Below are 12,975 nucleotides of genomic sequence, written 5' to 3'. Positions count from 1 at the left end.
TTGGACAAGGACACCATGTTACCATGCAGTAACTACAACGCAGGAAGGAGAAGAACAGGAAAGATATTTAGGAGTTCACAGGAGACAAAATCTAAGAACGCTACCAGCCAATAAAACCCATGGCCTCAAGTATCTATACCAAAAATGCACTGACCTTTTAAGCTGCCTGAAGAGGAGGCTGGCCATCCATATCCCAGGATCTACTCTAGGAAAATTCTGAAGTGTGCAGTGTATTTATTGACTAATGATAAAGAAATTCTATGAGAAACTGCAGATAGTGACTTCTCCCAGCCCAGAACCACCAAAAGTCAGCCAAAAGTGTGCAGGCAATAAAAAAGGGGAGACCAGGAAGGCCAGTGCTACCCCAGTGTAGGCTTCTAGCCTAGCAAATGACAGTCTAGCTGCACACTATATGACCCTGTACCATACGACTAATTCACAGGTGGCCTCGCCACTTCACACAGAGCCTCTCTCCTTCATTCGAAGCAGTAGTTGTGAATTTAACTCGGCTCCTCATTTCCCTACCTCTGCCCTCTGGCTCTTCTATCACAAAGTCTGTAGTTCCTTGATGGGAGAAAATGTTCATCTCTAGGAGTATAATAAGATAAGAAGAAATCTGGAAATTCTGTGTAAAGTAATAAAGAAAATGAGATGGCATTTCCACATTAAAATAAAAAAATCCAAAGGTACAAAGACCAAGAGTGACTTTAAGAAAGAAATTCAGAAGAAGGATCTTTGAAGAAGATTGAAAATAGGAAAGGAAATCAGTATTAACTTTTTTTTCTTCAAAATGTTTCACTGCCTTAAAAAAGTAGAAGGAAGGCTATTACCTTTATTCATAAACTGGTCAGGAGGAATTACGTTAGTAATAGAAGCTGCCATGTAATGCAGATCTGCACAAGATGGAATTTCCATGTCATCACCTTCTTGTTTATTAACAATATTATCTGTAGTCTCTTCTCTAACAGGCAATTCCTCAAGAAGATCAGTAGCTTCAATGTCAATGACATTTATATAATTGTGTCCAACCTGAGGTAAAGCACACAAAAAAATTAAAGAATTAGAGATACAGTTTTCCACATAGGGCCAAGGGTAATTAGATTCAACAAATATGTATTTATTGAAAAGCTTTCATATGCAAGACATTGTACTATACTACTGTGAAGTAAGAATTGACAAAATGGATAGTTTCCGAAAAATCTGGGAAGATTTGTACAAAGTGAGGCACAGTAAAGTAAGCAGACCCAAGAGAACAATTTATAAAATAACACTGTCGTAAAAATGAGTAACTCTGAAAGGGTTAATAACTCATCAATGAAATGACCAACTATCATTCTAGAGGCCCAGTGATGAAGCATGCTACCTGCCTCCTGAAAAAGAACTGATGAATTCAAGATGCAGAATAGGACATACATTTTTAGACATTGCCAACAGAAAAATGTTTGCTTGATTATGCATATGTTACAAGATTTTTATTTCTCATTTTTTCCCCAATGGGGGTGAGAAAAAGTAGAAAGGAGAGAAAATAAATGCATGGTAATTTTTTTAAAAAATTCAATTTAAAAAAAAAACAGTCTCTGCCTTCAGTGAGCTTATATTCCTCTAGAGGACACAACATGTAAAGGGCTGAAAGTGATCTGGTCTATATATCTAAATACAGGCTTCATCACTGCAGAGATACAGACAGAGATACACAGAGACTGAACCAGTCAATAGCAAGCCGATATGGAGCTGCTATGTATCCAACATTACTAAGCTTTGCTGAAGTAAAAGGTAATAGATGGTCCCAGTTTGCAGCCTAGTTGGAAAGTAAGACTTAGATTCTACTTTTTTAACTTAATGATAAACCTAGATTAACTAGGGCTAGATTCTCTAAATGTATTTCACCAAAAACCACAAAGATGACAAAAATTTTAGCACTCATGAAATACAATGTATTATGATAAATACAAACCACATTAGATGTAGGATCCAATGTCAAAGGTATTTCTGATGTTTCAGAGGGAAATCTGAGATTTAAATAAACATCTGGAGCCAACATTTGAGGAACAGTCGAATGTTCTTGCACTAGAAGTTAAGTGAAATCAAGAAAATAAGAGTTAATCCAAAAGAAGTAAAAATTTCAGGAAGCAGACCTAAAACATGAACTTTCTGAAGGTAGTACAGTGGCATATAACTCAGAAACATATATTTTGATAAATGTAAAAAGGGGCAATGGCTGAAATACAAGTAAAATCCTATTCCAAAGTAATTTTTGTGGAATAATGTATCTCTAATAATACTTTTTTAAATTAGACTGAATAAAAACATTCCTCTTCACAATTTAATGACTCCAAGGAACAAAAGAAGTGCCAATAATGTAAAATGGAACTTCAAAAATGTTAATAAAAAACATTTTAAAGATGTAGCTACTTTTTACCCACAAGTAAAATGGTTATAAAATGTCTGCCTCTTAAGATAGTCTCCATATACCAGCAGGTACAATATATGATTGTCAGACATATCTACTCTGTATTTTGACTCACTGTTCCCATTTTATTTGCTAGGAATCTAGTTTTTAATAAGACATCATTGTCATTCTTAACACTTTCCACTCGAATCCTCTGAACAGGGTAACATCTTTTAAAAACTACATTAATATGATACACATTAGCTAAAAATTAAAAGAGAAAAAACTCACTGATATTGAATTGCCTGCATGATACCAATTTAGCTATTTTCCAATTAATTAACTATTGTTTTGTTTTTAAATTAACAGACCTTTTAAGGTAACATGCAATTATCAAAAGGAAAGAAAAACTATATCCTCATGTGGCAGAAATGATCTGTTGAGTTTGATCATATTAAAAATGATTTTTAAAATTAGCTTCCTTATTTTGGAGTGAATTAGGAACTTAATGAAGAAAAAAAAATACTCCTCCAAATCATTCATGTACTTAAATGCATTTTAACATGGAATTACAAGTAGAGTTTATATCATATTGTACACCGTCGTAGGGAGACAGGAGAAGAGGAAGGTGGAAAAAATTTAAAACCCAAAATCTTGTGGAAGCGAATGTTGAAAACTAAAAATAAATTAATTAATTTAACATAACTACTTAGTTATGGCATCTGTTATAAAGTTACTGACCCTACTCAAATTATTTTAGAATATATTTTGTGTATAAATTGCATCCTCCCAATATAATTCCTTCAGGGCAAGGAATTTTCACTTTTTTTTTTATTTCCAGCAACTAACCCAGCCTTTTCAAAGTTACAAACGGTTTGTTGATAGAAATAATTTTTTTAAAAAGTACAAATCACAATTTTTAATACGAGAATTTCAGATACATTGCATACATACTAGACCAGTTTACCGGAACAAAAACAAATTTTTTTGCCTAGAAACTAGTCTGGGTATTTAATGGACTTCTGAAAGTTTTGCCACACACACACAGACTCAGTCATCAAGAGTTAACAAAGTGGGAGCTGAACTTGGAGTCAAGAAGACCTGGGTTCAAACCATACTCACTAGCTGTGTGACTCTCTAGGCAAGTCACTTAATTTCTGCCTCACTTTCCCATATGCAAAATGGGGATAATAATAGCAACTATCCCCCAGGGTTGTTGGGAGGATAAAATGAGATATTTATAAAGCACTCTGCAAATCTTAAAGTGTTATATAAATGCTTGTATTATTATTATTGCACAATCATTTATACATACTTCCCACATTATGCCTGTTCAGACCCACCTCCAATTTGACTTTATTATCTGTGGCCTTAATCTCTTAATGCCTGCCTAACAAATTTTCTATGTTAATAAAAGAAATTGGGGCAGAGAATCCAAAATAAAAATATAATCTATATTTGGCTTGGAATACACTATATAATGCAAGAAAATAGAGAGGTATACCTTTCTCTATTATGTTTTACTTAAGTTTACATTACAATTTACAAACCAAATGTACAAACCAGCTGGCTTGGGGAGAAAGGAGAGAAAGCTAATCTGGAACCAAAACCTGGCCACAGATAACCTACACCAGAATAACTAAGAACCCCTTTTAAAACCACCTTAACTATTTTAAAAGCCTAAACAAATGCCTTATACTTATCTCATACAGAGATGCTAAAAGAGGAAGTATTTTAGTAGCATAAATATAGTAACAATAAAACTAATTTATACAGCCCTTTCAGATTTACAAAGGCCTCTCCTCATATCACCTTGTGAAAGAGGTGCTGCAAGTATTATTACTTCCTTCTTAGAGATCAGAAAACTAAGTCTTTAGGGAGGTAAAATGACTTTCCTAAAGTCAAAGAGCTAGCAAAGTTTGGGAGCTGGGATGCAAACCCCGGTGTTCCAACTCAAATTCCAGGCTTCTTTTAGCCTCCTGGGCAACACGAAGAAACCAAGTAAAGGGCCAGGGTGGCATTTTACCTGGTTCTGTGTTTGTACTTGCATCTTGATTTTCTGCCACCTTCTTTTTCACAGAAGCCATATAATGCAATCCAGCTGAAGTAGTGATGTCCTCTTCTAGCAATTCTTAAATACAAGAAAAAACCCAAGTGAACTATAACCAACCTATTCTATGCACACAGAACAATCTGAAGTCTTGGGGGGAAAATAGGGGCGTTGCACTAAGGTTGGTGGTAATCAAGTTTGGAAACAAGAGCAGGAAACAATTAGTAAACAAAACAAGCAGATAATAGATAATTAAGTATCACATTATTTAGCAGCTCAGAGAAGTCAAGACTGATGAGGGCAGGACTGGTCAAAGAAGGCTTCATGGACAAAGTGGGAAAATGAGATGTGAGCTAGACCAGGAAGGATGAGAAAGTCTGGACAGGAAACAGAGAGAATATCTCAAATAAAAGAACAACAAAAAGCCACAGAGGTAAGACTAGACATGGTCTGTCTGAACCTTCATGTAGTCAGGGCCAGATACAGAAGTCACAGAAAGACAAGCCAAAGAACTGAAGGTTTCTAGTTTGGATAACAAGGAAAAAGTAGTAAGTTTGAGGAGAATTTTGAATGACATAAGGACCTTAAAATGTAAATGTAAGGAACTACAGGCAAAAGGCTAGAGCTGTGATGAACAGACAGAATGCAAGACACAGATTCAGGAGTCACCAGAGATATACTGAAGTCACTGAGAATAGATGAGGTCTTCAAAAACAACACATTGAGAGGACAGGGGAAGATCAAGCATCTTGATCTTCTTAAGACCTAATATGTTAGGCAACAACTTAAATCAATTTTCTGAGTATAGTTACTATGTTCTCTTTTCTGAACCAATTCCTATATTGCAACCAATACATAACCTCTACAAATTCACTTACCTGAATATTTTGTTGGTATGTGTGACCCTACCCACTTAACCATGCCATTTCCTTCTGTCTTCAAATACCAAAGCCTGATGATTGTTCTCTAGGGGAGGTTTTCATTGGATATAAGCATATTTATATATGTGAAAATTTATGTTCTTATTACACATGAGGTGAAAAATCTAGTTAATCTACTTCTTATGATTATGTAAGCTTATCCCTCAAAAAGCTTATCTGATCTTTAAATTAGATATAGCTCATTTATAAATCACAAAGATACGTACCCAAAGGAATTACCAAAACAATCAGTAGGCTGAGGAATAGGTTGTTCTTGCTGATCCTAAATAAATCCCAAAATGAATGTTTGGTTAGTGTAAAATGTGGCTTATTATCTTTGATATTTAACATTATTTAGGTGTTATACTGTATAAAGTTATAATCCATTTCCATGAAGTTTGTTACCCAGACAGTAAAATATAGTATTTTCAATTCACTATAAAGTCAGTGGTTGGTACATATATTTTAGGAATGATTTAGGGTTAGAGATATTTTCAAGTAGTATATTTTGATTATGTCTATATTATATATGGATCCTGTTTATCTTAACTTAGAAATATTGAGGCTATTCTCTTGTAAATACTTAAAAACTTAAGAAAAAAGTCCTATTTCTAGGTGATATCCGTTTTAGAACATAAGCCTTACTATACTAATGTACTGGAGAATTTGTCAATTTATAATCTTTGTAAATGTATAAGATTAATCCAAATAGTAAAAAGGCAAAGAGTTCCATGTACATGTGAGTTAGTAAAGTTTGACAGTGACTTTCCTCTACCTCTTGTTTCACAACTACTTCTAAATCATCTGGATTAATAATGGAATCCTCTGGTCGGAATGTCACACATTTTTTCTCTAGTTTCTCTGAACTCTTTTCTTGAAGGGCTTTCTTAATCCGTCTTCTTTCTCTGTTATAAAAAAAAGTACAAAATTAAAATGAATTAAAGGAAACAAGAAATTGGCAAATGAATGCTCTTAAGTACATCTGAGGGAAAATGTAAGTAGTAATATAATCTTATGTTTATGTAGTGCTTTACAGTTTACAAAACATTTTTTCTCTTCTTTTACAAACTTACCACACAACAACAAATGTGGACATTTCCATTTAAAAGAAAAAATTATATTGAATTTAACAGCAGTGCCAACACTACCCACCTTATTTGTCTCTGTACCCGTCTGAACTGCCCTCTCCTGCACATTTTTACATTTTACATAGGAAAGAGATTAGGGCTGGACAAGCAGATCTGTGAATCATCTGAATAAAGATGCTAAGTGAATCCTTGGGCACTGATAAGATCACCAAATGAAGCAGAATGGAGGGAAGAAGAGGGCCTAAGACACAATCCTGGGGGGCTGACACCCCCAGTTCCCAGAAGTGACCTGGGTAAAGAACCAGCATAGGCAACTGGAGAACAGGCAGTCTCTAGTTTCTTTTCTGAGCTCTAGTCTTGCAGCAACTACAGACTAGGCATTTTGAACTGGATGTCCCGAGGGCCTCTGAAACTTAACACATCAGTTCATAATCTTTCTCCAAAATCCACGTCCCTCTTCCAAACTTCTCTATTTCTGTTATGGGCTTCAATATCCTTCCAGTCACCCACGCACACAACTTCTTGGTGTAGTCTTAACTTTTCACTCTCCATCTATTTAATCAATTGCCAAATCTCATCATTTCTACCTCAGCTCACATCCCTCAAATTTTTTCCTTTATTGTCCCTGATACAGCCACTAGCTCTAGTTCAGGACCTCAGCATTCACCAATATTGAAAGTGCATTCTAAACAGTTTCCCTGCATCAAGTCTCTCTCCATTTCAATTCATTCATCGTTTAGCTACCAAAGTGATATTCCTAAAGTGAGTCACCAGTTGAGAAAGTCTAGAAAGGAAAAAAAAAGCCAAGCTCAGAATCTTGGGGTGAACTCAAAGATAAAGGGAGTTGGTCCATATGATTCTCCCAGTCGGTGCCTCGGCTGCTGTCTCACTCTACAACTTCCTTCAGATCCTTGGGGCCTCCTCCTCCAAGAACATGCATCCACCTCTGCAGCATTCCCACCATGAAACAGCACTCCACTAGGCCAAACCCCTTTTCTGAATAAACCACCTCCCAGGACTCTCTTTTGGGGAAGGTCCCAGGCCAATGAACTTTTATTCCCTTCCTGGCTCTGTTTACTTCTGGATTTCAATGTCATGCTCCTGCATGGGCATCTTCCTCCTGTCCCTTTTGTGTGTTGTCTTCCCTCATTAGAATGTAAGTTCCTTAAAGGCAAGGACTGTCTTTCTCTTTGCCTTATTTGTATCCCCAGCACTTAGTATAGTGCCCAGGCACAGAATAAGCACTTAGTAATGTTTGGTGCCTATCTGCTTGCCTTTCTCAATAATTCTGGGAGCTCCTTATTACCTGAGGAAATGCTCACCAAATGGGGAATGGCTGAACAAGCTGAGGTACATAATTGTAATAGAACACTATTGTGCTATAAGAAATAATGAACAGGACGGTTTCAGAAAAAACCTGGGAAGTCTTCTATAAATTGATGCAAAGTAAAGCGAGCAGAACCAGGAGAACACTGTACACAGTAATAGCAATGTTCTAAGGATGATCAACTGTGAAAGACTTAGCTACTCTGATCAAGACAATGATCCAAAATTATTCCAAAGGAACCATGATGAAAAATGCTATCCACCTCCAGAGAGAGAACTGATGAACTCTGAATGCAGACTGAAGCATACTTTTTTCACTTTATTTTTCTTGTTTTTTTGTGTGTTTCCTTTTGCAACACAAGGAAATATGTTTGTATGACTTCCTACATATACACGCATGATTTATATCATACTGCTTGCCTTCTCAAGGGGTGAGTGAGAGTAAGGAGGGAGGGAAAGAATATGAAACCTGACTTTTTAAAAAAACGAATGTAATTTTTTAAATGTAATTGGGAAATATTTAAGGAAATAAATTTTTTTTTTTAAAATACAGAATTTGGTTTAATTTCATTCTACCCACTGAAGGAGAAATAAAGGGATGAAACAAATGCACTTTTATCTTTCATAAGCAAAATTCATGAACCTTTAAACTTACGGAATATTTTGAAATAAACTGGAATTAAATGAATAAGATCACATTTTGGAAGACAATTTTAAAAATAGGAAAAGACTATGGGGTAAACCATCAGGTGGAGAGTTAAGAGATGTGATTTTGTTCCTAGCTCTACCAATTAACTAGAGTTCAGGAATATTGTAGCAGTAATTCTTGCACTAAGAAGACAGCTGGAATAAATAATAACAACTCAAATGTAAACAGCACTTAAAGGTTTACAAAGCACTCTTCTAACAACAAACTATGATGTAGGTAGTATATTATTTTCTCACTTTATGGATGAGGAAACTGGCTATGAGAGGTTAAATGAGTTTCCCAGGGTGAAACAAATATTAAGTGTTAGAGGCAGGGCCTGAACCCAGATATTTTGACTTTAAGACCAGTACCTCTTACCACTATACCACACTGCCTCCCCAAACAGTATTTTACCAACATTCTTCTATTTGATCCTAATAACCACCTTATGATATCAGCAGTGTATTATTAGTCATATCTGACAGGTAAAGAAATTGAGGCTCAAAGAGGTAAATGACTCATGTGAGGACACAAGGCTATTAAGTGGCATGGCTAGGACTCAGACTTGGGAATCTAGTATTTTTTTCACTATATCATAATTGACTTTAAAATTTATTTCAGCTCTAAGATTCCATATGTATAATTAAAATTAATAATGAATTTTCTAACTTATTTTCACAAAATCTTACTTTAAAACTTACCTTTTTTTATTTTCCTTTTTTGGATCTATTTTGGCCTTTAAAAGGTGGATATTCCCAGGTTTCCCATGTTCAAATAAATTAAGTGATTGTTTCTGCTGGCTTTGTTTAAATGCAATGAGATTTTCAAGTGGAATGAACTTTGGTTTTTGGCACTGTGAAAAAGAGAGCAAATTATGCAGTTAAAAGTAAAATTTAAAAAAAATCCTAATTAAAATACTGTAATCACAAAAAATGGGTTCTAATTAAATTAAAATTCACAAGGAAGAAGCTATCAAAATGACTTGGTATTTAAACAGTAGATCTAGATTTTAGGAGTGCTACAGTCACAGAGCAATAACTAGGATTTCTCATCCATTGGACTAGGCCAGTTAATCAGGAGAGGAACAGGAAACAGTGGACAATCCAGCCTGTTCACCTGCAGTCATTACAACAGAAAGAGCAGCCAACTCCTTAGAGAATCCACTCCATTCCCTATGGCACTGCCAAAAGCCCCTGCTCTTGGACTCCCTAACAGTGAAGAAAATGCACATACCACTCCCTCTCCTGGCCACCTTCCAGAATAGCTATGGAAGAACAAAATTTATGAATACAAGCATAAATAAAAGTCCAAAATCCTCCAGCAATTCTACTGCACTATGTATCAGAAGCTCTATTTGGCTCCACCTCTTACCACTTCCTCAAACACAATTAACCCAAAACAGTGTTATACAGTGTAATCTCAGTGATAAAAGGATCAGACACCAGCACTATGATTTGCTTGCTTCATTGCTACCTAAATATGCTAGATAACTACAAGCAGGTAGAAATGCCCAATACAACTGAGCCTACCTCCTCCTTGCTCTCAAATCTTAGCAAGGCAGCTTTCCCTATTATTTGACTACATGAGACCTTTTTTTACACTTTATTTTTCTTTTTTTTTTTTGTAACACGACTAATATTGAAGTATGTTTAGCATGATTTCACATGTATAACCAATATGATATTGCTTGCCCTCTCAATGGGGGGGGGGGGCAAGAGGGAAGGAAAGAATTTGGAACTCAAAATTTTTTAAAAAGAAAGAATGCCAAAAATAAACAAATAAATTTAAAAATCTAATCCATGGGATTTAGTGCTAAGGACTTTCAGAATCCTGTAGTCCAAACCTCTTATTTTACAGATGAGGAAATTGAGGCTCAGAGGTATGATGTGATGTGCCCACAGAAACAGTAAACAAGCTAGGATCTAAACCCAAATCCTCTGGCTCCAAATCCAATGCTCCTTCCACTATAATAAGGCATCTCGTATTATTAGTTTAAATGTATTAGTTGGTAGTATCTTCTCTATAAGAAATCATGTTATTAAAATAGGAAATTCAAAAATATTTTCATTGAAGCAATCATATATTTGTATTGTTCTGCTATTAAATTAAGTTGTTAAAATCTATTACCTTGCGGTCTGGAGGTAAGCAAGTATGAAGTAATTTTATGCTTGGGTAAAAGATTTCTTTTGAGTCTCTTTCTTTTTCTTTAGGTCTACTAGGGATTGAGGGTGTAGAAATGGATGCTCTCAAGACTGGTGAAAACCTAGTAGTAGGATTAAGTTGCAGGTGTAATAAAGGAATACCAAGAAAATTCTGATTAGGTATCTCAGAGGGCTCTGGTTTCATATCAAATATTTTTTCTTGTTTTTTTGCTGAAGAGTCCTGTTGAGGTGTCAAGGTTTCTTGTTCAACATACTGATCTAAGTTGAGATGCTTAGGGGTTTCTATAGTTCTTATTTCTGCCCATCTCTTCTGCTCAAGGGCTTTCTGTACAGTTTCCACACCATACTGGCTCAAATTCAAATGGGAGGTTGGAGTGATGCTCTGTGCTGTTGAAGGAAGCTTTTCTCCAGAACTGGATGAATTCCAAGCCTCTTTTGGTTCTGGAGGGGGTCTGACTGTAACTTGTGGAGTTCTTACTGGATGGACAGAGAGGGGTTTGAATTCATGCTTCATTTGAATCTTAAGCAAAGGAAAACCACTGGCAGGATTTAAGGTTTTTACAGCTGGAATAAGTGTAGGGCTCTTGTGAATGGTGGGTGTGGTGGACAACAAATGGAAGTGACTGCTTGCAGCACAAGTTGGACAGCCTGGAGTGGTAGACAACCCTTTACATTTTGGAGTTACTCTTCCATTATTTGATTGGCCATCTAAGTGACCTGAAGGAATAGAAAAGGATGGAATATTCTGAAAGAGAAAAAAAGAGATAGTTTATAACTGTAGAAAATATTTCAGAATTCCTTATTTTAAATAGGGTATGTATAGTGAATTTTTTTTTAGTGATGGGAACATTAACTACTAGAGAATAGTAATTTAATCAAATAACAAAAAAACCCCTTAGAAATCACAAAATCTTTTATGTTCTGCATTATATAAGGTACCTGATTATTTCCAACTTTGTTCTGATCAGACTGGACAATTCCTTCATGATGAGGCCTGCCCTTTTCAAACTGTCTGGAATTTTCTCCAATGGATCCAAGTAGGAAATCTTTCTTAAGATGTATACCTGTGGGCTCAATATCACCACTGCCTCTTGTGGGGCCTGAAATTTGGCTTCTCTCCAAATGCACATTTTGAGACTGCTGTGTAGGTTGTATATTGGGAAGGGTGGCAAGCGATGATCCTACTATTTGCATTAGGCTCATGAAGTTGATCTGCTGCAACTAGGATACAATAAAAAAAAAATCATTTTATTATTTAACAGTAAGAAGTCTAAGTAAAAGGAATAGTCACAATCTCTTAGAAGAGTCAATAGTCCCAAGTCATATCCTTTCTTCTTTTTCAGTCAGTTAGTCAATAAATATTGTATTAGGTGCTAGATAAGGGATATGAAAAAAAAAAACTTACTCTCACAAAGGTTACAGTACAGCTGTAAATATAAACATATCTAAGAAGTGAAAAAGATTTAAGAATATTAATAAAATAACATCCTCTACTTAAGTCCTACTATGATGATACAGAGAAGACCTGGGTCTTAAAGACTATGCTAACAGAAAAAGGTTTCAAGTATAGACCTTCTATTGGAACTGTGTGTTTGTCATTAGAGAACTAGATGACATTCCAGGCAAGTTCAAAAAAGGTCATAAAGACAGGTCACAAAACGATGGATTTTTCTGCCACAGTAACTCTCAAAGACCACCTACCAAAATACAGAAAGACTAATTTGCACTGGTAGACAGAGCATACATGCACAAAAAGATGACATAGTTGATCCTTAAAATACTGAAGTATAATAAAATAGCATACAGAAACACTATAGAATGGAATTGAATGAAGGAATAACAGAATGAGTTGATATTCATTACAAAAGGATTTAAGGAAAGATGACAATAGATAAGAAGAGTCAATGTTGGATGAGTTTTGGAAAGATAAGCATATTATATGTTATTTATGGAGGCAAGAAATGGTACAACCATTTTGGAAAGCAATTTGGAGTTATGCAAATAAAGTGATTAAAATGTCCATTCCCTTTGACTGAGAGATTCTAATACTGGGGTCATATCCCAAGGAAGCCACTGATAAGAAGAAAGTCTCTATAAAGGCCAAAATATTTATAGCAACACTTTTTGTGATAGCAAAGAACTGGAATCAAAGCCAGTGCCCATGGATTGGAGAATGGCTAAATAAATTGTGGTATATAAATGTAATTGATATTACTGTACTGTAAAGTAATAAGAAATCTGATGAATACAAAGAAGCATGGGAAAATCTATATGAAGTGATAGAAAGCAAAATAATCAGGACCACCCCCACAAAAATATACACACAGTGACTACAACAAATGTAAATGGAAA

The 12,975-nt window shown here is 35.4% G+C and overlaps 1 protein-coding gene across 1 annotated transcript in view; it reads right to left on the bottom strand.

Annotated features, from left to right (window-relative positions):
* Positions 1 to 12,975, bottom strand: part of CPLANE1 (ciliogenesis and planar polarity effector complex subunit 1) — a 109,475-nt gene that overhangs the window by 26,604 nt on the left and 69,896 nt on the right. The window contains 9 exon segments of the mRNA XM_078153213.1: positions 831 to 1,029; positions 1,955 to 2,067; positions 4,416 to 4,520; positions 5,587 to 5,599; positions 5,601 to 5,642; positions 6,135 to 6,264; positions 9,163 to 9,314; positions 10,589 to 11,368; positions 11,563 to 11,844. Of these exon segments, the coding sequence (XP_078009339.1) occupies positions 831 to 1,029; positions 1,955 to 2,067; positions 4,416 to 4,520; positions 5,587 to 5,599; positions 5,601 to 5,642; positions 6,135 to 6,264; positions 9,163 to 9,314; positions 10,589 to 11,368; positions 11,563 to 11,844 (1,816 nt within the window).

Source organism: Phascolarctos cinereus, unplaced genomic scaffold (genome assembly GCF_003287225.1).
Source record: "Phascolarctos cinereus isolate Bilbo 61053 unplaced genomic scaffold, phaCin_HiC Scaffold_4;HRSCAF=312, whole genome shotgun sequence".
Taxonomy (NCBI): domain Eukaryota; kingdom Metazoa; phylum Chordata; class Mammalia; order Diprotodontia; family Phascolarctidae; genus Phascolarctos; species Phascolarctos cinereus.
The sequence above is the reverse complement of the archived record's forward strand: the minus strand, read 5'-3'. Positions and strand labels throughout refer to the sequence as shown.